Source organism: Brachycentrus maculatus, unplaced genomic scaffold, assembly GCF_059751285.1.
Source record: "Brachycentrus maculatus isolate JH-2025_06_01 unplaced genomic scaffold, ASM5975128v1 h1tg000131l, whole genome shotgun sequence".
NCBI lineage: Eukaryota > Metazoa > Arthropoda > Insecta > Trichoptera > Brachycentridae > Brachycentrus > Brachycentrus maculatus.
This window is the reverse complement of record NW_028280884.1, coordinates 1,463,142-1,490,048: the sequence shown is the minus strand read 5'-3', so window position 1 is coordinate 1,490,048 and position 26,907 is coordinate 1,463,142. Positions and strand designations below refer to the sequence as shown.

General features: G+C 38.8%; 1 protein-coding gene across 4 annotated transcripts in view; it reads left to right on the top strand.

Annotated features, from left to right (window-relative positions):
- The window catches only part of Nep3 (M13 family metallopeptidase neprilysin 3), a 43,715-nt gene extending 16,808 nt beyond the window's left edge, over positions 1-26,907 (top strand). For 3 of the 4 annotated variants that reach the window (XM_088260268.1, XM_088260267.1, XM_088260269.1), the window contains 13 exons: positions 7,853-7,994; positions 8,589-8,807; positions 9,510-9,723; positions 10,608-10,680; positions 13,894-14,124; positions 15,224-15,411; positions 16,684-16,847; positions 17,789-17,971; positions 19,134-19,295; positions 22,051-22,240; positions 23,159-23,289; positions 24,147-24,286; positions 25,261-26,907. In XM_088260268.1, the coding sequence (XP_088116394.1) occupies positions 7,853-7,994; positions 8,589-8,807; positions 9,510-9,723; positions 10,608-10,680; positions 13,894-14,124; positions 15,224-15,411; positions 16,684-16,847; positions 17,789-17,971; positions 19,134-19,295; positions 22,051-22,240; positions 23,159-23,289; positions 24,147-24,286; positions 25,261-25,437 (2,214 nt within the window). In that variant the 3' untranslated portion in view covers positions 25,438-26,907. The remainder of the gene's footprint in view (positions 1-7,852; positions 7,995-8,588; positions 8,808-9,509; positions 9,724-10,607; positions 10,681-13,893; positions 14,125-15,223; positions 15,412-16,683; positions 16,848-17,788; positions 17,972-19,133; positions 19,296-22,050; positions 22,241-23,158; positions 23,290-24,146; positions 24,287-25,260) is intronic. The other variant, XR_015837563.1, reaches the window with a different exon arrangement.

Here is a 26,907-nt window from a genome sequence, read left to right as displayed (position 1 = left end):
ATATATATATATATATGTATATATATATATATATATATATATATATATATATATATATATATATATATATATATATATATATATATATATATATATATATATATACATGTATATAAAGAAATTGTCCGCCTCCGTGGTGTAACGGTCAGCATGTTTAGCTACCGTGCTGGAGGTCCCGGGTTCGATTCCCAGGGGGGAGGTGAAAATAAATATTAGTGATTTAACACTGTAATATTTATTTAATATTACCCTGGACTGGTTCCTGAAGCGCAAGAGTGATCACCTTGCCTTCATGTAAGTAATGATCAAGATAACATTGCGTCAATTTGATCCAGTGCCCTATGCACCATTAGGTGCGGATAAGGGTTGTAAAAAAATTAATATATATATATTTATATAACTATATATTTTTTTTATTTACCTAACGTCCAAGTGACTCTGAAATCTAGCTACAGCTTATGCATCACCGCTTATCATGACTCTACTCAGGCTTCAATTTTTTAAGTTTCATAGCCTATGCCTACTCGTGAGTGGATTTACTCTTTATGTTTAAAATTCTAGGCAAAACACTCGCTTCTTTATATATTCTTCTTTCTCTTTATTTAAAGATTTGGCATTTAATTTGTAGAACTCCTTTTTAATTTATGTATTAAATTTTAAATCACTTATTTTTTTTACTGATACAACAGGGTACTAAGTTGTATATGGAAGTCTGGGCATTTACGGGGCTTACGACCCTTATAGGCTGGTTTCAGTGTTCACTTTACACACGTGTAACATTCACCCAACTTATCATCTTTGTAGACCGTTGAGGTCAGCTCACCTCGTCCTCAGGTTGTAGGTCCTTCTGTCATGGACAACGTCACCTAGGCCATGCCTTCGAATCATGTTATCTTTCTGCAGCATCCATGAATTCTCTGGTCTTCCTCTGGATGTCTTTCGAGGAAGATCCACGGCGATTGCCTGGTCCACAATATGTCAGGATCTCTGCGTCCTATGTGCTCATACCATCCCAATTGCCTTTCCTCTACCTTACTATTGATGCCTGTTACAGCCAGGCTTCCACGAATGCGTGAACTCTTCGTTTTGTATTATTTTTTGACATCTCATCAAAGATAAAGAAGAATATGGAAGTCTGGGCGTTTACGGGGCTGACGACCGTCATAGGCTGGTTTAAGTGATCACTTTACACCAATTGTACCCATTATTGACAACCAATAATAATAATAATTAAATTGACGTTGTCTGGCGTTTCTCATGTGTGTGATTATAATCCAGGATTCGGACCTCACATACTAATATAAGAAGAGGTCTACTTATTAAAAAGCTTTACTTCGTCTCACCAATAGATGTCTCTAGTGAAGTTCTAGTGATTCAAGAAAAATGTGTCTACATTGGTTCATATAAATAGTAGTTCCAAGAAGTTGAGTAGTGTGGGTAATATGTACAAACATATAATAATAATAATAATAAAACCCTTATCCGCACCCCAATGGTGCATAGGGCACTGCTTCATATAAACGCAGTGTTATCTTGACGTTTACATATGAAGGAAAGGTGATCAGCCCTCCGCTTCAGGTACCAGTCCAGGGTAATATTAAATAAATATTACAGTAAAAAAATCACTTATATTTATTTGACCCCCCCTGGGAATCAAACCCGGGACCTCCAGAACGGTAGCCGAGCATGCTGACCATTACACTACGGAGGCGGACAAACATATTACGGAAATTATTATTATTATTTGTTTTGCAATTTGCATTATATATTAGAAATGTGATTTTTATTTTATTTGTTTTGCATTTGACCGGACTGAGCCACAGCAGAGCGTGTCATAAGTATAACTGATCCAAGACTAGCCTCTTGATAATTTTATACCGTACCACACTCTTATGTTTTCCCATACAATTAGAGCGATTTGATGTCACGATACATATGTATATCTCAACCTACGTCATTTCTAGAAAGCAGCGCAATACCCGAATTCGCAATTCAATTTTGATCTTGTCACGAAAAGTCCATGCCAAAAAACCACATTAGGCTGATCTCCACCCCTGCGTTGAAATTAGACGGAATCCAGTCAAAATCCGATCTCTTAGATGTATGTGCGACAAAACGATGGATATGTATGATACATCTCTCACTCCTTTCAACAACGTCATATATCAAGAATTGTCAATTTTCAGTTGTGCATGCTTTCTGGAATGCCCAGAAAATGTACTATATCCCAGCAAAAGCGACATATTTTTAACTTTATATTTACCCGCAACAGGGCAGAAAGTGTTGTTTTTGCATTGTGAAGAAAAGGTATTGTTTGATTATTTTTTTAAACATACTAAATATTTTTCAAATTGAGAAAAAAACATTCAGGTTTTACCTAAAAAGATCTGTTGCACAGTAAAAAGTTCAATAAGAGGCTTGATATTTATTTTTAATACATTTTATTATATTCTTAAACTTAAGAAGATCTCCTGAAAAATCAAGTTTTTTTTTATATATGACGTTGTTGAAAGGAGTGAGCGACATGTGCAAATGGTGTAGGTCGGAAATAATGCAAGGTGAAGATGTTTTCAGATGCTTTGGCCTTGCGGAGTGAATGGATGATAAAATATTAGTCTAATCAGATGTTTCAATGCGATTTTTTGGAAATAAATGTCTAAAGTATGTTCTATTTAACAAAAATATAGAGGACATTTCACGATTATTTTAAATGGCATTTCACGAATATTTTAAAGGACATTTTACAGGTATTATCTTAAGAGATATTTCACAAGTATTTTGAAGGTCATTTATCAAGTATTTTACGGGTCATTTCAATGTATTTCAATGGGTACTTAACTTATTATACGTATTATTTCATTAATATCCTCAAATGTTATTTGAAAGACATTATAGTTTTTTTGCATTTATTATTCAACAGATATTTTAAGTATTTTAAATACCATTTAACAAGTATTCTGAAAGTCATATATCAAGTATTTTACAGATCATTTCACTGTATTTTAAATGGCGCTTTACAAGTATGTTTCATTTAAATTCCCAAATGTTATTTGAAAGACATTCCACAAGTATTTTAAAGGTTGTAAACGGTATTTTTGCATGTATTATTTGACCTCCGAAGTGTTATGGTCAGCACGCTCGGCTACCGTTCTGGAGGTGCCGGGTTCGATTCCCAAGGGGGGTAAAATAAAATATAAGTGATTTTTTCACTGTAATATTTATTCAATATTACCATGGACTGGTACCTGAAGCGGAGGGCTGATCACCTTTACTTCATGTGTAAACGATCAAGATAACACTGCGTTTATATGAAGCAGTGCCCTATGCACCATTGGGGTGCGGTAAGGGTTTTTTTAATTTTTTTATTATTTGACAGATATTTTCAGGTATTTTAAATGCCATTTTACAAGTATTATTCAAAGGACATTTCACAAGTCTACTAGGAAGACTTTTCCGTAGTCTGTCAGAATGATTACCATATAATATATGGAGAGCTTGTCATCTCTGGCATTGTACTAGGTGATTGAGAGTTGGCGGGAAGTAAATTAATAAATTATTCTCGCGTGTCTATAATTGCGATTTACGCATTAAAATATTCATTTAGCATGACCTAGCGGTGAGGGGACATGCGCACGAATGGACCAAGTCCAAAATTCGCCGAAGACCAAAAAATATCTTAATAAAAATAGAAGTTGTTCAACTGCAAATCGTGTGAAGTTTCTTCTTCTTCTAATCCGCACGCAATGGTGCAAAGGGCACTGCATCATATAAAAGCACTGTTATCATTATGTCGGTACCATTGGGTTCAAATAATGGTCACTTGAATTGACTAAATCGCTCACTCCTTTCAACAACGTCATAAATAAAAAAATCGTCAATTTTCAGTTGTGCATGTTTTCGGAATGCCCAGAAAATGCACTATATCCCAGCAAAAGAGGCATATTTTTAACTTAATATTTACCCGCTACAGGGCAGAAAGTGTTGTTTTTGCATTTTGAAGAAAATGTATTGTTTAATTCTTTTTTAAATATATTAAATATTTTTCAAATGGAGAAAAAACCTTCAGGTTATACCTTTAAAGATCTGTTGCACATTAAAAAGTTCAATAAGTGGCATGATATTTATTTTTAATACATTGTATTATATTTTTAAACTTTAAAAACATTCTCCTGAAAAATCAAGTTTTTTGATTTATGAAGTTCTTGAAAGGAGTGAGCGATATGTATAGAACATCCAAGAATTTGAGTAGTGTGGTTGTCAATCATGGGTAGAATTGGTGAATGTTACACGTGTGTAAAGTGATCCGAGTTATTTTATTGCTTGCATCGCTTGACTGGTTGCCAACTCCTGCGTGGCAGTCGGTTTGAATAATATTATTGTGCGGAGGATGCCATTAGCTGATCTACAACTGTTGACATAACTAATCCCTATCATCGCAAATATTCAATCAGTTAGTCTGTTGGAAAATTTCACACAGTCGCTATCTTAGTGCTACCATATTACATACACATATATACAGGTGTATATACATATCGCTCACTCCTTTCAACAACGTCATTCATAAAAAAAACTTGATTTTTCAGGAGATCATTTTTAAAGTTTAAGAATGTAATAAAATGTATTAAAAATAAATGTCAAGTCACTTATTGAACTTTTTACTGTGCAACAGATCTTTTTAGGTAAAACCTGAAGGTTTTTTCTCCATTTAAAAAATTAATTAAACAAAACCTTTTCTTCAAAATGCAAAAACAACACTTTCTGCCCTGTAGCGGGTAAATATTAAGTTAAAAATATGCCGCTTTCGCTGGGATATAATACATTTTCTTGGCATTCCGAAAACATGCACAACTGAAAATTGTCCATTTTTGATATATGACGTTGTGGAAAGGAGTGAGCGATATGTTTATATGTATATATGTAATCAAATAAATAAAATAAATAAAAGTGATTTTTTCACTGTAATATTTATTCAATAATCTCCTGGACTAATGTCTGAAGCGGAGGGCTGATCATCTTTCCTTCTTGTGTCAAGATAACACTACGTTTATACAATGCAGTGTATATATATATATATATATATATATATATATATATATATATATATATATATATATATATATATATATATATATATATATATATATATATATATATATATATATATATATATATATATATATATATATATATATATATATATATATATATATATATATATATATATATATATATATAAATATACATAGTGCAGTGGTTAGCTTGTTTGTCTAACGTTTTGTTCCATTCCGGAGTTAAAGTAGACATTAGTGATTTTTCACCTTTCTCAATTTTATCGATGATGGTTATCTCAGACGTGCATTCTCTTATCTTATTACACCATTCGAATATCTATATAATTAATACAACAACTTGCCGCACATTCGTCTGAGGGATCTTATTTCGACTGTATTCAATCTACTTATTATCCTCATCCTTATTTTGCCACTCTACGCTTCGCGTCCATTCATTATTGTCGGAACCAGAGCTCCGTTGTGTACTGCCAGTTCAGCTTTTGCTGGTAGGTTTTTATTTGCTATAATTGATTTCAGTACACCATTCACTGTGTTCCCAGCTTTCACTCTCTTTATAATAATAATAATAAAACCCTTATCCACACCCCAATGGTGCATAGGGCACTGCGTTATATAAACGCAGAGTTTTCTTGATCGTTTACACATGAAGGAAAGGTGATCAGCCCTCCGCTTCAGGTACCAGTCCAGAGTAATATTGAATAAATATTACACTGAAAAAAACACGTGTATTTATTTGACTCCCCCTGGGAATCGAACCCGGGACCTCCAGAACGGTAACCGAGCGTGCTGACCATTACACTATGGAGGCGGACCCTTTATATATTGAATATTTTAACCAAACAGTCATTCTGGCTTTGTGTACTGTATTTTGAGTCAGAAAAACTAATATTTAAATAATTCAAGTGCATCAAAATGCCCCACTTGTTGGAGTCCACTTCATCCAGAGCTAATCTGTTTGAAAATGACGCTGTACCGCAAAAATGCGCTGATTCGATGACACCCCAAAAGGTAAATCGCTCACTCCTTTCAACAACGTCATAAATCAAAAAAATTGATTTTTCAGGAGATTGTTTTAATGTTTAAGAATATAATAAAATGTATTAAAAATAAATATCAAGCCACTTATTGAACTTTTTACTGTGCAACAGATCTTTTTAGGTAAAACCTGAAGAGTTTTTGTGGATTTTAAAAATATTTAGTTTATTTAAAAAAACGATAAAACAATACCTTTTCTTCAAAATGCAAAAACAACATATTATTTCGAGAAATAAAAATACTTTGTGTTTTGATCCACTCACATTTTTATTAACCAACTAGTTTCGGCAACAACCTGTTGCCCTCTTCAGGGTTTAAGTCATAAATCAAACCCTGAAGAGGGCAACAGGTTGTTGCCGAAACTAGTTGGTTAATAAAAATGTGAGTGGATCAGAACACAAAGTATTTTTATTTCTCGAAATAATATATCAATATGATCCACCAAGTTAATGGTTTCAATATTCAAAACATGCAAAAACAACACTTTCTGCCCTGTAGCGGGTAAATATTAAGTTAAAAATATGCCGCTTTTGCTGGGATATAGTACATTTTCTGTGCATTCCGAAAACATGCACAACTGAAAATTGTCGATTTTTGATATATGACGTTGTTGAAAGGGGTGAGCGAAATGATCTTTCATCAAGCATTATTTTTTTTCATGTAACTATCCCTCGTTAAACATGGCAGTATTATTTACTGGCTATAAAGTCTCTTAGAAGAGACGCTTAATATTAAGAGGTGTCAGGTGCTAGCATGTGGGGAGAATGGAACTATCCAGACTCCCCCACATCGCACTTTACGGCCAACCCCATGGTAGACGATTCGTGGGCAGACCACCAAAGAGACCGATAGCTGGGAATCGACATCGCAGGAGGCTAATCCATCTTAAAAACAGGCCACAAGCCTACACAAAGAAGAAGAAGGTGCTAGCATTTTATTTTATTTGATTTGTTTATTATTACTTTTACAATTCATGTATTATTTTTTGAGGAACATTATAAAAAATATTCATAACATTTTGAGTGTGCCCAAATACTTGTTCACAAAATCTGGATTATCTCCAATCATCATCTTTGAAGAAGTACGGTCCAATGATGCCACCAGCCCACAATCCGCACCAAACGGTAACTTTTTCTGGATGCATTGGTAGCTCTGTATGTCGGTATGTCCAACAATGTAAATTTGGTGCGAAATTTAATCACAGCAGCCCGAATAGCCGCTTCAGTGGGTCGATTAAACTCCTAGAGATACCGGCAGAAATGTTGGAAGGTTTATGCCAAAATTGGACTAAGCGGATGGACCATTTGAGGCGCAGCCGCGGTCAACATTTGAATGAAATAATCTTCAAACATTAAATTATGTGGACCGTACTATCGATTCAAATAAAGATTTCATGCATTTCTCTGAATTTTGTGTGTTTTTTTATGAAAAAAATTCCGATAGTTACCAAAAAATCACCCTTTAATGGTGCAATACATACTAATGAGGATGCACCATATCATACCCATATCATTATACTGAACACTGCTGATTATGGACTAAATACTAGTAATGGTGCAATGAATGCTGCTAATGGTGGACTAAATACTAGTGATGGTGCAATAAATACTGCTAATGGTGGACTAAATACTAGTGATGGTGCAATAAATACTGCTAATGGTGGACTAAATACTAGTGATGGTGCAATGTATACTAATGATAATGCACCCATATTATGATTAATGTATCCTGTCTGTTTCTTCCAGGGCATATCGGTGTGGGGCTCCCGCAGCCACTTGGAGAAGTGTCTGATCGTGCTGGTGGCCTCGCTGCTGCTCATCGTGGTGGTCCTCACGGCCCTGCTGTCCGCCTCTCCCGGCCTGACTCCTGATGCCGCCGTCTCCTGCAGTAAGTCTTCCGGACTATCGGTGGTCTTTTGTCTCCTTCCATCTGAGGGCAGACAATCTGTGGCGATGGTGACATTGACTCTTTGATTACTATAAAACAATCCGCTTCCTTAGTGTAATGGTCAGCACTGTCAGCTACCGTACTGGAGGTCCTGGGTTCGATTCCCAGGGGGGGATCAAATAAATATAAGTGATTTTTTCACTCTAATATTTATTGAATATTACCCTGGACTGGTACCTGAAACGGATAGCTTATCACCGTTCCTTTATGTGTTGACGATAAAGATAACACTGTGTCTGTATGATTATTATTTTTGTCCGCCTCCATAGTGTAATGGTCAGCATGGTTAGTTACCATACTGGAGGTCCCGGGTTCGATTCCCAGGGGGAGTAAAATAAATATTAGTGATTTTTTTACTGTAATATTTATTCAATATTACCCTGGATTGGTACCTGAAGCGGAGGGCTGATCACCGTTCCTTCATGTGTTAACGATCAAGATAACACTGTTTTTATATAATGCAGTGGCCTATGCACCATCGGGTGCGGATGAGGGTTTGAATGAAGGAATGTTAACCTTGGCTTGTATCTCTAGATGACACGTTCCAGTCCATGTGCCTGTCGGAGACGTGCGTGTACACGGCCAGCGAGATGAGGCGCTCCCTGGACACGGCGGTGGACCCCTGCGAGGACTTCTACGGCTTCTCCTGCGGCGGCTGGGTGCGCAACAACCCCATCCCGGAGGGCAAGTCCATGTGGGGCATCTTCGAGAAGCTCCAGCTGCAGAACCAGCTCATAGTCAGGAATGCCCTGGGTGAGTCTGGACAAAACCGTGCAGCTTATGTTAGGGATATTGTCAAAACTGTACAACTTGTGTTGGGCATTATGTCAAGACCATGCAACTTATGTTGTCAAAACTGTACAACTTATGTATGGGATAATGTCAAACCTGTTCAAATTGTGTTAGGAATATTGTCAAAACTGTTCATCTTATGTTAGGAATAGTCTCAAAACTGTACAACGTATTATTACGTTAGGGATAATGTTGAAACTGTACAACTTATGTATGGGATAATGTCAAACCTGTTCAAATTGTGTTAGGAATATTGTCAAAACTGTACATCTTATGTTAGGGATAGTGTCAAAACTGTACAACGTATTATTACGTTAGGGATAATGTTGAAACTGTACAACTTATGATAATGTTGAAACTGTACAACTTATGATAATGTTGAAACTGTACAACTTATGATAATGTTGAAACTGTACAACTTATGATAATGTTAAAACTGTACAACTGATGTTAGCTTTAATGTGAAAATTGTTCAACTTAAATAAGGCATTAAGTCAAAATCGTACAAATTATGTTAGGCATATTTTCAAAACTACATCTAATGTTAGGCATTATATCAAAACCGTACAATTTATGTAAGACATTATGCCAAAACCATATAACTTATGTTAGGTATTATGTCAAAATAATGCAATCAGTGTTGATACTAATGGCTTTTTGCAGAGAAAATGGACGTGACCAAGGTGAAGTCCAAGGCGGAGCAGAAGGCCCGGATCTACTTCGACGCCTGCATGGACGCCAACGAGACCATAGAGGCCCTCGGGGGCACTCCACTGCAGCAGTTCATCCGCAAGGTCGGCGGGTGGAACATCTCCGACTCGGGCTACGTGCCCGCCAAGTTCGACCTGCAGAAGACCTTCCAGCTGCTTCAGAACAAGTGAGTTCGTCCGCACTTTCTACTTGCCCTCCCACCTATTTTTCTGGTTTGAACTTAATTTCTGCTTCTTTGTCTTAGTCCTCATTACTGAGGGTTGTGACCCTTGTGGAAGCAATGACTCTTCTCCAGTTATCCCTTGACTGTGCTGCACGTAGCGTTCCAATCACCGAGGTGCCTGCTGCTGCCTTAACTTGACCGGTCCATCGTGTGGAGATCTTCCTCTCCCTCTCTTCTCCTCCAGGCTACCGATCGCAACCAGTCGTTCCAGACTATCCTCACTGCTACGCGCAATGTGTCCAAAGAACTGAAAAATCTGTTGTGCACAGATACTGGCCAGAGTCAAGCCTGCCCGGGATACATATCCTTATTTCATATTAATTTTTGACGTCTTAAGACCGTCATAGGTTGGTTTGAGTGATTACTTTACACTTTCCTTTTTTTTTTTTTAAAATGTGTTTTACACAAATATTTCAATTTCATTATAAGAAATTTGATATGTGTGGTTGTCAATAATGGGTAGAACGGGTGAATATTACACATGTGTAAAGTAATCACTTAAACCGGCCTATGACGGTCGTCAGCCCCGTAAATGCCCAGACTTCCATATTCTTCTTCATCTTTGATGAGATGTCAAAAAAATAATATAAGAAATAGGTATCAAATTGTGCTAAGTGGGTTCGAACCGAGAAACTCTGACTTAAGAGTCGGCGATACTAACCACGCTCCCACCACCCGACACATTGACACCATTTCATCATTGGAACATCTACCATACATGGTTTCGCCGCACTGTGAGAACCCATTCCAGCCGCATCCAGTTTACCTTCATCCTTCTTTTGCCAACTCCATGCTTCTCTTTACTCTGACTTGCTTTACACTTCCAGATACAATCTCGGTGGTCTGTTCAACTGGGCAGTCGGTGAAGATGACAGGAACTCCTCTCGACATGTCATTATCGTGAGTAATCTAGATTATTTCAGTTACCAGCACCCAATGGTGCATAAGGCACTGCGTCATATTGACGCAGTGCATACTTGGATTCGCTGTGTGTATTTGAGCTTCTCTGCATTTCGTATTGTCAGAGCCATGGTCTCTAGTGCATATGTATTCACTTGCAGTATACAGGATTCATACATTTTTCTTTTGTCATAAGTAACCATTATTTTTCGTTTTTTTTCTGTCATATTTATTCAATATTACCCTGGACTGGTACCTGAAGCGGAGGGCTGATCACCTTTCCTTCATGTGTAAACGATCAAGATAACACTGCGTTTATATGACGCAGTGCCCTATGCACCATTGGGGTGCGGATAAGGGTTTTATTATTATTATTAATGTTATTTCAATTATTACGTGTGCTTAGCTTTGAGAATAGGTGTGAAGAATTTTAGGCGTGCGGTGGTTTGACTTTGTGAGGAATGAAGAGATAAGGCGTAGGACGCAGCAAATCTTGGTCACAACTGTCGTCAAGAAAAGGCGATTCAGTTGGCTCGGCCATGTACTCCGTATGCCTCCCGAGAGCCGCCATCAAGCTTGCCTCCTTTACAAGGCATCAGGTTTCCGACCACTGCTGACAATTCTTCGGCAGTTCTCGTCAGAACTTGGGGACGCGGATCTGACTTGGGAGGATGCAAGGGAGCTGGCAGCCGACAGAAAAGCCTGAAGACAGTTTGTGGACTCCATAAGCTCCACCTAGGGAGCAGATATGGTTAAATAATAATAATACATATTTATTATAGATATATATTTTATAGATGAAGAAGAATATGGAAGCCAGGGCATTTAAGGGTCTTGCGACCGTCATAGTCTGGTTTAAGTTATCACTTTACACACGTGTAGCATTCATCAATTTTACCCGTGATTGACAACCACACTACTCAAATTCTTGGAACTTCTATATAAATACATTGTTCAAATTCGAAACGTAGTGCTTGAATTCACTAAAATTTCACTAGAGACATCTGTGGTGAGACGAAAGAAGCTTTTTATTGAGCAGAACCTCTTTCGTTTGTATGTGAGGTCCGAATCCAGAATTTGAAGAAGAATGTGGAATCCATATGCTCCATATGGGGAGCGGATATGGTTTAATAATACTTGAACGTTGATTACCAGCATTGTATACTGTTTGAGAATACAAATGCTGCCATCCACCCAATACAGTTGAAACAATACCAATTTGCGACGCTTTTAAATGTCTAAAAAAAAATAAAACCCTTATCCACACCCCAATGATGCATAGGGCACTGTGTCATATAAACACAGTGTTATCTTGATCATTTACACATGAAGGAAAGGTGATCAGGCCTCCGCTTCAGGTACCAGTCCATGGTAGTATTGAATAAATATTACAGTGAATAAATCACTTATATTTATTTTACCCCCCTTGGGAATCGAACCCGGGACCTCCAGATCGGTAGCCGAGCATGCTGACCATTACACTACGGAGGCGGACTTAAATGTCTAGGGTCACTAATACATAAGTATAGATCTTCTCCCTAGCTTCATCCCAACTGATTATCTTTGTAGACTGTTGGGGTCAGCTCACCTCGTTCTCAGGTTGTAGGTCCTTCTGTCATGGACAACGTCACCTAGGTCATGCCTTCAAATGATGTAATCTTTCTGCAGCATCCATGAATTATTTGGTATTTATATAATTTATATTTGAATAAAAAGCTTCTTAATAAAATTTGTATAAAAAGCTTCTTATTTAAATAAAAAGCTGCTTAATAAAAAGCTTCTTTACATCTCACCAATAGATGTCTCTAGTGAAGTTCTAGTAATTCAAGAACAAGGTTTCTAAATTGGTTCATATATATAGAACTTCCATGAATTTGAGTTGTGTGGTTGTCAATAATGGGTAGAATTGGTGAATGTTACACGTGTGTAAAGTGATCACTTAAACCAGCCTATGACGGTCGTCAGCTCCGTAAATGCCCAGACTTCCATATTCTTCTTCATCTTTGATGAGATGTCAAAAAATAATTTGAAGAACTAACTTTGCGATTTTCCATTTTATAATTGAAATGTAACTTTGTTTTAAAATCACTATAAATATTTTATTATAACTTAATTACATTGTCTACCGGTTTCCGAGCTAACCGGTAGACATTATAATTATGTTATAATAAAATATTTTTAGTGATTTTAAAACAAAGTTACGTTTTAATTATATTTGGTCTTTATCTAGATGTGTTTCGAGGAAGACCCACGGTGATTGCCTGGTTCACAATATGACCAGGTTCTCTGCATCCTATGTGTGCCCATACCATCTCAATTGCCTTTTCTCTACCTTACTATTGATGCCTGTTACGCATTGAAAATGCTAGGATTTGTTCTGCGTACTGCCAGGGTTTTCGAAAATACCCGCGTGCTGAGAACTCTTTATAACTCCTTGGTGCGAAGTAGACTCGAGAGTGGCTCGATGATCTGGGGGCCACACGAGCTTAAGTACTCTCTTATGGTAGAGAAAGTCCAAAAGAAGTTTTTGAGGTATCTCTACATGAGAGAGTACGGCTATTATCCTTGGCTCTACCCGACCCAGTTTCTCCAGGGTATGCTTGGCTACAATAGTTTAGAGACTAGAAGGAATGTGTATTTGATTACGCATTTTTATCCATTGTTGCTCGGTATGATCGATAATCCTGAAATTATCCGGAGCATTGGTCTGTATGTTCCCGATAGTTACCTAAGACAGCGTCGGCATCGATTGTTTCACATTCCTATACACAGGACCAACTTGCCGATGGTTATGCCTGTAGGAAGAGCTACCGCTATGTTGAACAATATCACATTGGATATTGATCTGTTCCATGTGTCCGAAGGAGTTTTCCGAAGCGGGATTCTTCTACACCTTAGTCTTATTGCTTACTTTTATTATTATATATTCGCCTTGAATATTGTTTGTTATGTATATATATTTTTTTTATTAAATTGAATTGAAATTGAAAAAATACACACAGACCACAAATGTTTGTATTTTCATATATTTCAGCAGTTTCTATTTGCCTAGAGTAGATTTTATACATCGTCCAGCATTCGAAGCTATAGAGGAATACTGGCAATTTAATTATTGATGTCTGTTACACCCAGGCTTCATTTTTGGCACTGCATTCTCAAATATCGACCGATTTTGCTATTTCTTTCTGGCATTGACTCTTGATTCTGCTTCAGGTTGACCAGGGGAGTCTGAATCTCCTCACCAGAGACAACTACCTCAACCAGACGGCCCACAAGAAGATCATCGACGCCTACCTGGAGTTCATGACCAAGATCTCGGTGCTGCTGGGGGGGAACGAGACGGACTCCAAGCGCCAGATGCTGGACGTCATCCAGTTCGAGACGGACATAGCCAACATCACGGTGCCCAGCGCCAACCGGCGTGACGAGGAACTGCTTTACAAGGTCTGTGTGTGGTCAAATATTTCATACCGTCTTCGTAGGTGTTCCATGACGGTCGTCAGCCCCGTAAATGCCAAGACTTCCATATTCTTCTTCACCTTTGATGAGATGTCAAAAAAATAATATAAAAATAAATCCTGTAATTGGAGATAATCCAGATTTTGTGAACAAGTATTTGGACACACTCAAAATGTTGCTAATTTTGTATTACTATTATTATTTGATATATATATATATGGTCCCGGTACCAGCCCTTACACCATCTCTGTAGTGTTATGATTAGCATGTTTAACTACCGTATTGGAGGTCCCGGGTTCGAGTCCCAGGGAGGGGATGAATATAAACATTAATGATTTTACACCCTAATATTTATTTGATATTACCCTGGACTGGTCCCTAAAGTGCAGGAGAGATCACCTAGCCTTCATGTAAGTAACAATCAAGATAAAATTGCATTTATATGATGCAGTAACCTATGCACCATTGGGTGCGGATAAGGGTTGGAAGAAGAAGAATGTGTGAGGAAATGCATGGAAGAGGCGAAGATCATTTGCAAAGTCAGTGGTGTGGCATTCTTTTCTCTCTGCCTACCCCTGCTGTGAAGCAACCTGATGGTTAGTTAGTTTTTTTTTTTTTGGTGTAAAGGGATCTTGCATCTCTTATGTCACTGCGACCATATTAGGTCTATTGTGACCTCCCTCTGTATTACAGCTCACTGCCAAGACCTACATTAGTCATGTAACTCACAACCTGTCTTGGTGGTAGGAGATTCACCTTCTCGGAGTCCAGTAGAGGTCCTCCAAGGACGTGACTTCGTTTGTGAGCGAGTGCGTCACAATTGTAGAGAATGTGGATTGGCGTTTCGTTATCCTCCATACAAAATCTGCATACTGGGGAGTCATGAAGTGAAATTTTTGTCATGTGTTTCCTCAGTCTGCAGTGTCCTGTCAAGGTCCTGGTTAGGATCCTTATTTGTTCTTTTGCCAAGCTTTAGAGCTTCTGTGGTGAATTTCCGCGAGTACCCTGTGATCTTGTTTGCGTGTTTCATCCCTGACCTGTTAGTTAGTTAGGTATATGTATAAAGTCGACTTGGTTGTTGAAGGTGATGTCGGTGGACGAGCTCCAAGAGCTGGCCCCGTTCCTGCGCTGGCAGGAGTTCTTCAACGACGCGTTCCGCCTGGTGTCCCGCAAGATCACCAACAAGGAGCGCGTGGTGGTCTACGCCACCGACTTCATGCAGAAGCTCAACACGGTCGTCAAGGGCTACATGGAGACCGAGAAGGGGAACAAGTGAGCCATCTAACCTAACCTAACCTTATTTTCCATTCAAACATATCGCTCACTCCTTTCAAGAACGTCATAAATCAAAAAACCTTGGTTTTTTAGGAGAACGTTTTTAAAGTTTTAAAATATAATACTATGTATTAAAAATAAATATCAAGCCACTTACTGAACTTTTTACTGTGCAGCAGATCTTTTAAGGTAAAACCTGAAGGTTCTTTCTCCATTTGAAAAATATTTAGTATATTTAAAACAATAATTAAACAACACCTTTTCTTCAAAATGCAAAAACATCACTTTCTCCCCTGTAGCGGGTAAATATTATGTTAAAAATGTGCCACTTTTGCTGGGATATAGTACATTTTCTGGGCATTCTGAAAACATGCACAACTGAAAATTGACAATTTTTGATTTATGACGTTCTCGAAAGAAGTGAGCGATCTGAAGCCGACTTTAAGCTAAAGTACTTCCCGCTTTTACATAACTGAAAATGGCAACCTTCAAAAGGAACTGTAAGTGAGATTAAGACTCACAGGATCTGCATTTAACAGTATGAAGGCTGTCTGGAGATCGGATCTATACTCGGTGAAGACCAAATGCCGCCTATACAATGCCTGCATCGCTCCTGTTCTCTTATACGGCTGTGAAACATGGCACCTTACAAGAGTTCAGAGCAGCCGTGTACTAAGCTTTGAGAATTAGGTGTCTGTGGAGAATTTTAGGCGTGCCGTGGTTTGACTTTGTGAGGAATGAAGAGATAAGGCGTAGGACGCAGCAAATCTTGGTCACAACTGTCGTCAAGAAAAGGCGATTCAGTTGGCTTAGCCATGTACTCCACATGGCTCCTGATTTTTTATTGTTTTTAACAATTTTAACCTTATATACATTAAAGAATATAAACATTTTACAATTTTCATAAAATTAACTCTTGATCATTCACCCATTCCTTTAATTTGCCTTTGTTCCATATTTTATTTTGACCTCTAATATCCGTCGGCAACAAATTAAAAATGTTTGGCACGATATATTGAAATGTTCCACTCCCATATTTACTGTTAATTCTTGGAACTATCAAACCTTTGTTGTGGGTAAATCGTGTAGCATAGTTGTGTACTAGAGGATTTCGATATTTTTGTCTTTGTTGTTCAACGATGATACTCATCCACAAAATTCCCTGTAAATACTAAGAATTCCTTATTCTTCTTATAGTACAGTAAAGTCCATCTTCAGTTTTTAAGTATGAAGCGTTGTCACTAATGGGGGGTTGTGTGATGCCCGCAGCACCGTCAACAACTACCTGATCTGGCAGGCCGCCAAGTCGCTGTCCCCGTACCTCAGCAAGGCCTTCCGGGACGCGGCCAAGGTGCTCCGGAAGGCCGTCTTCGGCTCGGAGGGCGGCGAAGAGCTGTGGAGGTACTGCGTCACCGACACCAACAACGCCATCGGTGAGTCCCAATTCTGTAATATAGTCCTCTTCATTAGAGTTGCGACAAGGACTTATAGTATGGGAGACCATGGATTCTATAACACCATAGACTATAAAAACCATGGACTCTTTGAAACCATAGACTCTTTGAAACCATGGACCTTTTGAAATCATGGATTCTTTGAAATCATAGACTCTTTGAAACGATGGATTCTTTGAAATCACGGACTCTTTGAAATCATAGACTCTTTGAAACCATGTACTCTAAAAAGTCATAAACTCTATAAATGACTTTTAAATCACGGCTCTATTAAACTGTAAATTGTATAAAATCATGTACTCTGCAAATCTATGGATTCCATGGGTTCTACTAAATTATAAACTCTATAAAACCTTGGATCCTTTCAAATCATGAAGTCTTTTAATCATGGACTGTATCTAATTGTGAACTATTTTAAACTGTTGACTCTGTAAGATCGCGGACTTTGTGAAATCATGGATTCTACAAAATTCTTCTAACCCTTATACTCCGCAGGGGTAGGCAGAGAGGATGGAACGTCACACTCTTCTGTCCTGACTTACACTCTTCGCCTCCTTCACATCAATACATCTAGTTATACATGCCCTCCGATTACGCAGACTTTTGACACCGCCAGATTTTAGGTTCTGATTGATCTGATCGTGCCAAGTCTTTTTCGGTCGTCCTTGTTCTGTTTCCGTGGCGAATGTGAGCGGTCACATTCGCCACATATATTTTCTTAGTCATTCTCTCGTTATCCATTCGCTCCACATGTCCATACCACCGTAAAGAACTCTTCCTAATCTTTTAGATTATTCCTCGTTCAGCCTTACATTCCTTTCCTATATCTTCCGAACTCTATAAATTACAAATTCCGAACTCTCCCATATAGTAAGCGGCTTGATGGTTAGCTAGTTTTCATTTGTGCATTGGTGTTGCAGGGTTCGCGGTGGGCGCCATGTTCGTCCGCGAGTCGTTCCACGGAGAGGCCAAGCCGCAGGGGGAGACCATGATAGAGGGGCTGCGGGAGGCCTTCAAGAAGAACCTGCGCACGCTCACCTGGATGGACCGGGAGACGCGCGAGCAGGCGCTGCTCAAGGCGGACGCCATCACCGACATGATCGGTAGGACACCAGACTCCTGCCACTCTTCGTTTGGTCCAAATCCCATCATTATAGCATCACAGAGTTTATGACCCGGCATTTGGCTGGCCAAAGTGTTCAATATTTACTGTCACCATTCTGCCCATTATTGAACATCCAAATTGCATTAATTCTTGAAACCTATATTTGCATGCCTCCGTAGTGTAATGGTCAGCACGCTCGGCTGCCGTACTGAAGGTCCTGGGTTCGATTCCCAGGGGGGGTCAAATAAAGTCAAGGTCAAGTAATTTTTTTCACTCTTGCATTTTTTTTCAATATCACCCTGGACTGGTACCTGAAGCGGAGGGCTGATCACCTCTCCTTCATGTGTTGACGATCAAGATAACACTGCATTTATATGATGCAGTGCCCTATGCACCACCAGGTGCGGATAAGGGTTTGAAGAAGAAGTATGTATGCAATGGTCGTGGCTCCTTTCACATGCCGGTACGGTTTTCGATACATTTGGAAATAATGCCAGGTCCTAAGCCCTGGGATGCTCAGACTTCCATCTTCTTTAGTATAAAACGGAACGATAGATGTTTCATATCAACCTGGGACAACTTTAATACTGACATCTCATCCGTAGGGTAGATAATCCAGTGTCTGATACATAGGGCATTGCATCATATAAACGCAGTGTTATCTTGGTCGTTAACACATGAAGGAAAGGTGATCAGCCCTCCGCTTCAGGTACCAGTCCAGGGTAATATTAAATAAATATTAGAAATAAAAAATACTTACACTTATTAAACCCTCCCTGGGAATCGAACCCGGTGCCTCCAGAACGGTAGCCGAGCGTGCTGACCATTACACTATGGAGGCGGACAAAAATAATAATCACATAAACACAGTGTTATCTTGATCGTTAACACTTGAAGGAAAGGCAATCAGCCCTCCGCTTCAGGCACCAGTCCAGGGCGATATTGAATAAATATTGGAGTGAAAAAATCACTTATATTTATTTGATCCCCCCTGGGAATCGAACCCGGGACCTCCAGAACGGTAGCCGAGCGTGCCGACCATTACACCGCGGAGGCGGACTAAAAACAGCTTATTTAGCTTGTACATAAATCCAGCACTGGGATGAGAATCCTCGTTATCTCTCACTACCATGTCCATGCACACTGGCCTCTTCTTCCAGGATTCCCGGACTACATACTGAACGCGCAGGAGCTGGACAAGCAGTACTCCGACCTGAAGGTGAAGCCCAACGAGTACTTCCAGAACAACATAGAGGTGAACTGCCACACCCTCAAGAAGAACTTGGAGAAGCTGGACGAGCCCGTCAACAAAACTAGATGGGGTGAGTAAAAATTGTGTATTGTAGATCACCATGGGTCTTCCTCGAAAGACATCTAGAGGAAGACAAAAGAATTCATGGATGAGATTTTTTAATCTATCCGCATATCAATTTTTTTTCAAAACATGTATATAAAGACACTGAATGTATCCCCGCAAGTAAGAAAGTTGCCCCGCCCGGAGGGGAGGTGATATGGGTTGTCAAACAATGAGGCGCTAATATTTTGCACCTGATAAAACGAGAACAAACATAGAAATAATCTTTAATGCAGAAAAAGGTACCGCGCACTAAACATTTGATGTCTGGTGCGCGGTTTAGGTCTAACAGCTGACCAATGACACCGCCCGCGTGGCTGTGGCGTCAACGGCGTTCAAATTCAACCGAGTTATAATAATAAACTATCTCGTAAAATTATAACTTTTACTGTTTTACCAATAAATATGGTACATATAACTATTATGCACGTATTTTATCGTGTGTCTAGATCAGAAATGTGATAAACTAACATGAAAACTTGAAAAAATAACTCAATAAAACATTACTCCTGGGATGTAAAGTTTTGATTTCTCACTGATTTTAGTTGATATTCCAATCAAAAGGATAATTCTATCCTTACAGGGACATCTTTGGTCAAGTGTCGTCAGTAAATTAGTATGAAAATTATAAGAAATAATGCATTACAAAAAGCTTTCTTTACTGATTTGTAGATATCACACTAAAGTATCTTTATAATATGAACTACCACGAATAAGGGCGTGGCTTAAACGGCGGCTGATTTGCAAATGTAACAATATGCCTACCGCCAACGGTTGGCGGCTGATAGGCCGATGGGTTAACAACATTTTGAGTGTGTCCAAATCTGAATTTTCTCCAATTCTGTCGCCTACTTTCAAAACCCGCCAGATCCATGTAAGCCGATTTTAGAAAAAATGCTAAATTCTCCCGGTAACATTTATGTTTACAAGATTTGTCTATCTTTAGAAAAATTATTATGAAATAGAGAATTATCTGTCATTAGCTGTCACGCAATCGCTTGGGGAGGTCTTCCAGGTGGTCTTCCCCGGCCTGGGTGCTCTTGAAGAGCAATACATAGAACCACAATCTATATACAGTGAAACCTCTATCTATCGTTTTTAAAGGGACCTATTAAAATAAACTATGAATGCGGGAAAACAATGAATGTGGGATTAAGAGGTCAATACGCAAATAGATACGACCGAGTAAAGATACCGTCCTCCCAATCTGCATAACCATTCGTAGGCTAAAATTCTAAGAAGAATACATGTTTCAGATGCAAGTGTATTTATTTAAAAAAAAAATATACAAACCTGAATAGAATTTAAGAAAATACTTTTGTTTTTTAACCGGATCCGCGCGGCTCGCATAAGCGTATGTGTTTTAACAAGACATGCCCCACACGCGGCTGACATAAGCGTTTGTGTTTTCACTTTGCTCCAAGTTTTGAAACTCAGTTCAACTTGGAGGGATTTTTTCATGGTGTGGAACTTTGGATAAAATAATACGTCAATCCTCGGCCTTATGACATCTGTTGAAATATCTGACTAATAATTTGTAACATCACAAGGATAAATAAAACAACAGATCCCTGATTTTTCTTGCGGACGGTAATTAGTCCGCGCCATAATCATGCCCTATATCTGTCTCACTCTCGACGCTACGCATCGCCAGTGGGTAAGAGTGACACACGATGCGCGCTTTGATTTATTTATGTTACGATCTAATTTGTTTATATTACGATATATTTCAAGAATAATGTGACACACGTGTATTATAGAGTACCAAAAAGGCACAATGAATCCCATTGAACGATTTTGTTTAGGAAAATAAATCGTTTCATAACTAAATACATGATAAAAGTAATCATTTAAAAAACGGCGAAATACAGCCGCGCACGAGCGTCTCTTAGGAACAAAGTTAACGCGTTTAAAAGGTTAACTGTTTTATTTTCCTAAGTCAATAGTATATTTTCGGCTTTGCAAATAGTATTTTTTTCAGCATCCGTTATTGAATGTGCGTTGTAGAAAGTTTTCTTTCAAAGAGTGTGCACGCTTCTGGAAATGCAGGTACAGGCAGCGGCTCCTTTTCATCAATATGGACCTCTCCTGCTGTCGGTTACACAAGCTTTCCATAGTTTTTATCCCATACGTTGCCGTTGAATATAAGAAAATTGGAAATAATGTAAAAAAAACAGACAAAATGTATCAAATATGCAGCTTAATTCGAACGATAAATGCGATAAATGGTGATAGAGAAACGATCGATGCGGTTTAGTTTAGTATGAAATGAATCCGGGGTAGAAGAAATAAACCACACATCCGGGAAAACGATTATTCGAGGAACGATAGATAGAGGTTTCACTGTATTTCACAAATTTTCTACGGAGCTACCAAAATTAAAAAGGTTTCCTCGGTCTTCCTATGCTTCTATTACTTACTTACTTATACTTATAACCCTTATCCGCACCCAATGGTGCATAGGGCACTGCATCGAATTGACGCACTGTTACCTTGATCATTACTTGCATGAAGGCAAGGTGATCACTCTTGCGCTTCAGAAACCAGTCCAGGGTAATATTAAATAAATATTGCAGTGTAAAATCACTAATATTTATTTTCACCCTCCCTGGGAATCGAACCCGGGACCTCCAGCACGGCAGCTAAACACGCTGACCATTACACCACGGAGGCGGACATATGCTTCTTTTACCAACCTCATTCTTTCTCTATTAATTATGCAGGCATGACGCCCACCACCGTGAACGCCTACTACACGCCCACCAAGAACCAGATAGTGTTCCCGGCGGGCATACTGCAGCTGCCGTTCTACGACGGCAGGAACCCCAAGAGCATCAACTACGGAGCCATGGGCGTGGTCATGGGACACGAGCTCACGCACGCCTTCGACGACCAAGGCCGGGAGTACGACAGGTGAGGCACTCGGACCCGACCCAACCTGACTTGATCCCTCTCCACATCCACTGGTTATCTCAACACATTGTTGTCGGGCGGTTTTGTTCATCAACCCCGACCATAATTAAACTCAGACAGTCTGCCGCCCGACCCTCAGTATATATTTCATTGATTTTCACATTTTATTTATTAATTTTTTTTATCACATTTTCATTCAAAAAAAATTCGCACCCAATGGTGCATAGGGCACTGCATCATATAAACGTAGTGCTATCTTGATAGTTAACACATGAGGGAAAGGTGATCAGCCCTCCGCTTCAGGCACCAGTCCAGGGTAATATTGAATAAATATTAGAGTGAAAAAAATTATTTGTATTTAATTGACTCTCACTGGGAATCGAACCCGGGACCTCCAGTACGACAGCCGAGCGTGCTGACCATTACACTACGGAGGCGGACAAAACTCACTCATTAATTACTTGAAATTATAGTATCTTTACACATAAGTAGTAATTCCACTCACTGCTAGGACAAAATTTCCTTTTATTGTGCATTTAACTCTATCCACGCGGCTCGCATAACCGTATGTGTTTTTACAAAATATTCCCCACACGCGGCTGACATAAGCGTTTGTGTTTTCACTTAGGTCCAAGTTTCGAACCTCAGTTCAACTTGGAGGGATTTTTTCATGGTGTGGAACTTTGGATAAAATAATACGTCAATCCTTGGCCTTATGACATCTGTTGAAATATCTGACTAATAATTTGTAACATCACAAGGATAAATAAAAGAACAGATCCCTGATTTTTCTTGCGGTCTTTCAGGCGTATGTATCAATAAAAAGAATAAAATTAAATGAATAAATAATTTATAAACACTCTGTGCCATTATTGAAATAAATCTGAAGATCACGAATTTTATTGATTTCTTTTGCAGATTTGGAAACTTGAATAGGTGGTGGAACAACGAGACCATAGACCAGTTCAAGCTGCGGACGGATTGCTTCAAGGACCAGTACTCCAATTATTCTCAAGACGGTGCCAAAATTAATGGGAAACAGTCCTTGGGTGAGTCCATGACACCTTTGATAATCCTCACTGCTCATTTGGAACACAGTCTGTGACACTTTTGATGATGCCCCACACGCTTTTGGCACACAGTCTGTGACACCTTTGATAATACTCATCCTTTATTTGGCACACAGTATGTGACACCTTTGATAATGCCCCACACGCTTTTGGCGTACATTCTGTGACAACTTTGATAATTCTCACCGCTCATTTGGAACACAGTCTGTGACACATTTGATAATGCCCCGCACGCTTGGCCTGCAGTCTTTGACACCTTAGATAATACCCACCCCTTATTTGGCACACAGTCTGTGACACCTTTGATAATGCCCAACACACTTTTGGCACACAGTCTGTGACAACTTTGATAATTCTCACCGCTCATTTGAAACACAATCTGTGACACCTTTGATAATGCCCCACATACTTTTGGCACACAGTCTGTGACAACTTTGAAATATTATATATGTGACTTATGTACTGTAGAACGGGGCTACTTGAACTTTGATGTGTTACTTGTGCCCAGTACAAAAAAAAGATTTAGACCTGTATTTGGTCTACAATAATGAACGTATCGACATGATTCGTTGTTTCCCTGACAGGTTACACTTATTGTCAAGTTACTTCGATCGATACCACGATCTAAATATTTTTTTGTACTGGGCTCAAGTAATACATCAAAGTTCAAGTAGCCCCGTTCTACGGTATGTAATATGTTTAAATAAAAATAATAATCAAAATTCTTTAGACTAAAGGAGGTATGTGTTAGATTTTTTAAATCTGGGATGACATCTTGGCCGCGGAAGCCCGTCCTAAGTCGTGTCGTTGGGTGACCGTGTGTGTGGGTGTTACAGGCGAGAACATAGCGGACAACGGCGGGCTGAAGTCGGCCTTCCACGCCTACCTGGAGTACGCCAAGACTGCTCCCAAGAACGAGACCCTGCCCGGCATGAACTACACCCATCGTCAGCTCTTCTTCATATCGTTTGCGCAGGTAGCTACATCATAATTTAACACTGAAAAGATTCATGTTATCTATTACAAGGTTTAAGTTTTTAAAATTACTGATGTTTCTTGGCGGAACTGCATTTTGTAAAATAAATTAACCACTGCAGTAAGTCCTCGACTTACCTGAATTTGTACTTACACTTCTTCTTCTTCTTCTTTTTGTAGATCCTAGGGATCTGTTTGTGCCTCCGCATGTCGCTCTTGGGATGTTGACTCGTTGTACTTATACAATTTAAAAAATAAATTCTCAAGTCATTGTTTACATAAACTATTGTGTTGATTTGTTTGTTGTTTTGTCCGCCTCCGTAGTGTAATGGTCAGCACGCTCGGCTACCGTGCTGGAGGTCCCGGGTTCGATTCCCAGGGAGGGTCAAATAAATATAAGTGATTTTTTCACTCTAATATTTATTCAATATTACCCTGGACTGGTATCTGAAGCGAATGGCTGATCACCTTTCCTTCATGTTAATGATCAAGATAACACTGCGTTTATATGATGCAGTGCCCTATGCACCATTGGGGTGCGGATAAGGGTTTGAATGAAAAAAAATGAAATTACCTGATGCCTGCAGCAGAGGGCTGGATCACCTTTCCTTCATATGTTAGCGATCAAGATAACACTACGTTTATATAATGCAGTGCCTTATGCACCATTGGGGTGTGGATAAGGGTTTGAAGAGGTGATCTTTGTAAGTGTTATAAACTGAGAACTGGAGCAATTACAGGCTGCAGGTACCAGTCCAGGGTAATATTGAATAAATATTACAGTGAAAAAATCACTTAAATTTATTTGACCTCCCCTGGGAATCGAACCCGGGACCTACCGGGATAAATAGGCCGATGTAAATCCTACTAAGTGAAAATGGTCTTAGGAATCCATGATCAAGATAAGCCTGCTGATGTGAATACAAATTTAAACACACTCAAAATATTGTCGTATAATTTCTCTCACCTTTCCAGGTGTGGTGCTCTTCGATGACCAAAGAGGCCACCGTCCTGATGATGGAGAAGGACGACCATTCCATCGCCCGATTCCGGGTCATCGGGTCCCTCTCCAACCTCCCGGACTTCTCCAGGGAGTTCAACTGCCCGCTGGGCTCCAAGATGAACCCGCCCAACAAGTGCGAGGTGTGGTGAGCGGCTCCCGGATCGCCCGGAACGGTCTGCGAGTCACTCGAGCCGTGTAGAAGATGTAAACGTATATCATATCTACAATGGTCACTGTAAACAGATGGTAAAATTTCAAAAGGCTGCTCCGAAAGTCATTACACAATTCCCTAACGTTGAAAGCTGTCCCACCGCGTTCCCAGATCTGATACAGAAGCATCTAAGCTTCCTGACAGACCTTCTCTTGCAAAGCAATTTTTTTAAACTAAATAATAATAAAAAATAATAAAACCCTTATCCGCACCCCAATGGTGCATAGGGCACTGCTTCATATAAACGCAGTGTTATCTTGATCGTTTACACATGAAGGAAAGGGGATCAGCCCTCCGCTTCAGGTACCAGTCCAGGGTAATATTGAATAGATATTACAGTGAAAAATCACTTATATTTATTTGACCCCCACCGGGAATCGAACCCGTTTTTTAAAGTAAGTTGTGATTAATTCCTTAACAAGCAAAAAGGTGTTCAAAGTTATAAATTTCAATATCACAATACAGCAAATGAATGGGAGTTTTGAAAACGATTTTAAATCGTAAGCCAAATACTTTGTTTCAATTTGGAATGTCGTGTGTTGTTGAAAGCTTTGAAATTTAAAATACAGCAAATGTTTTAACGGAATGTTCCATTCCAAATTTCAAATACAGTAAAGCCTTTCAATTTGAAGTGTCGTAAAATTTCCAGGGTTTTGAGTAGTCGCATTTCAAATTTAAAATGCAGTGAATGGTTGGCAGTTTATCCGTTTCATATTTAAAATACGCTACAATTGAGAGTTGCATTTTCATTACTTTTAAATTAGATTTATCAATTTGAAACGTCATGAAATATTAAAGGTTTTGAATGAGTATCTCATTTCAAATTTAAAATGCAGTAAATGATTGGAAGTTTATTTTTTTGAATATGCAATCCATTTCATATTAAAAAGAAACTTCAAATAAGAATGCTGTTGCGTTTTCATTACTTTTAAATTAGATTTTTAATTTTCAACGTCATAAAAGTTTAGAGGTTTTGAGTGAGTGTCGCATTTCAAATTTAAAATGCAGTAAATGATTGGAATTTTATCCATTTCATATTTAAAATATACTGCAAATAAGAAGGCTGTTACGTAATCATTACTTTTAAATTACATTCAATCAATTTTAAACATCGTAACATATAAAATGTTGAAACGGAATGTTCCATTTCAAGTTTAAAATACAGTAAAGCCTTGGAAAATTTTCCATCTGTGTTCCTTATTCGAGTGTACACTTGGGTCTCTATGCGACGGATACGTTCCATGGGGAGTCGCATAAAAATAATTCACATAAAAAAAGACTTGAACTGCATACAAAACTGGGGGATAGGTTCCATTATTTTTAAAAACCGCTTGACTTCAAATCAATATGATAGAATGTACCAAAAATCGCATAAAAATGTTCATTAAAAAAATCACAAAAATAAAAA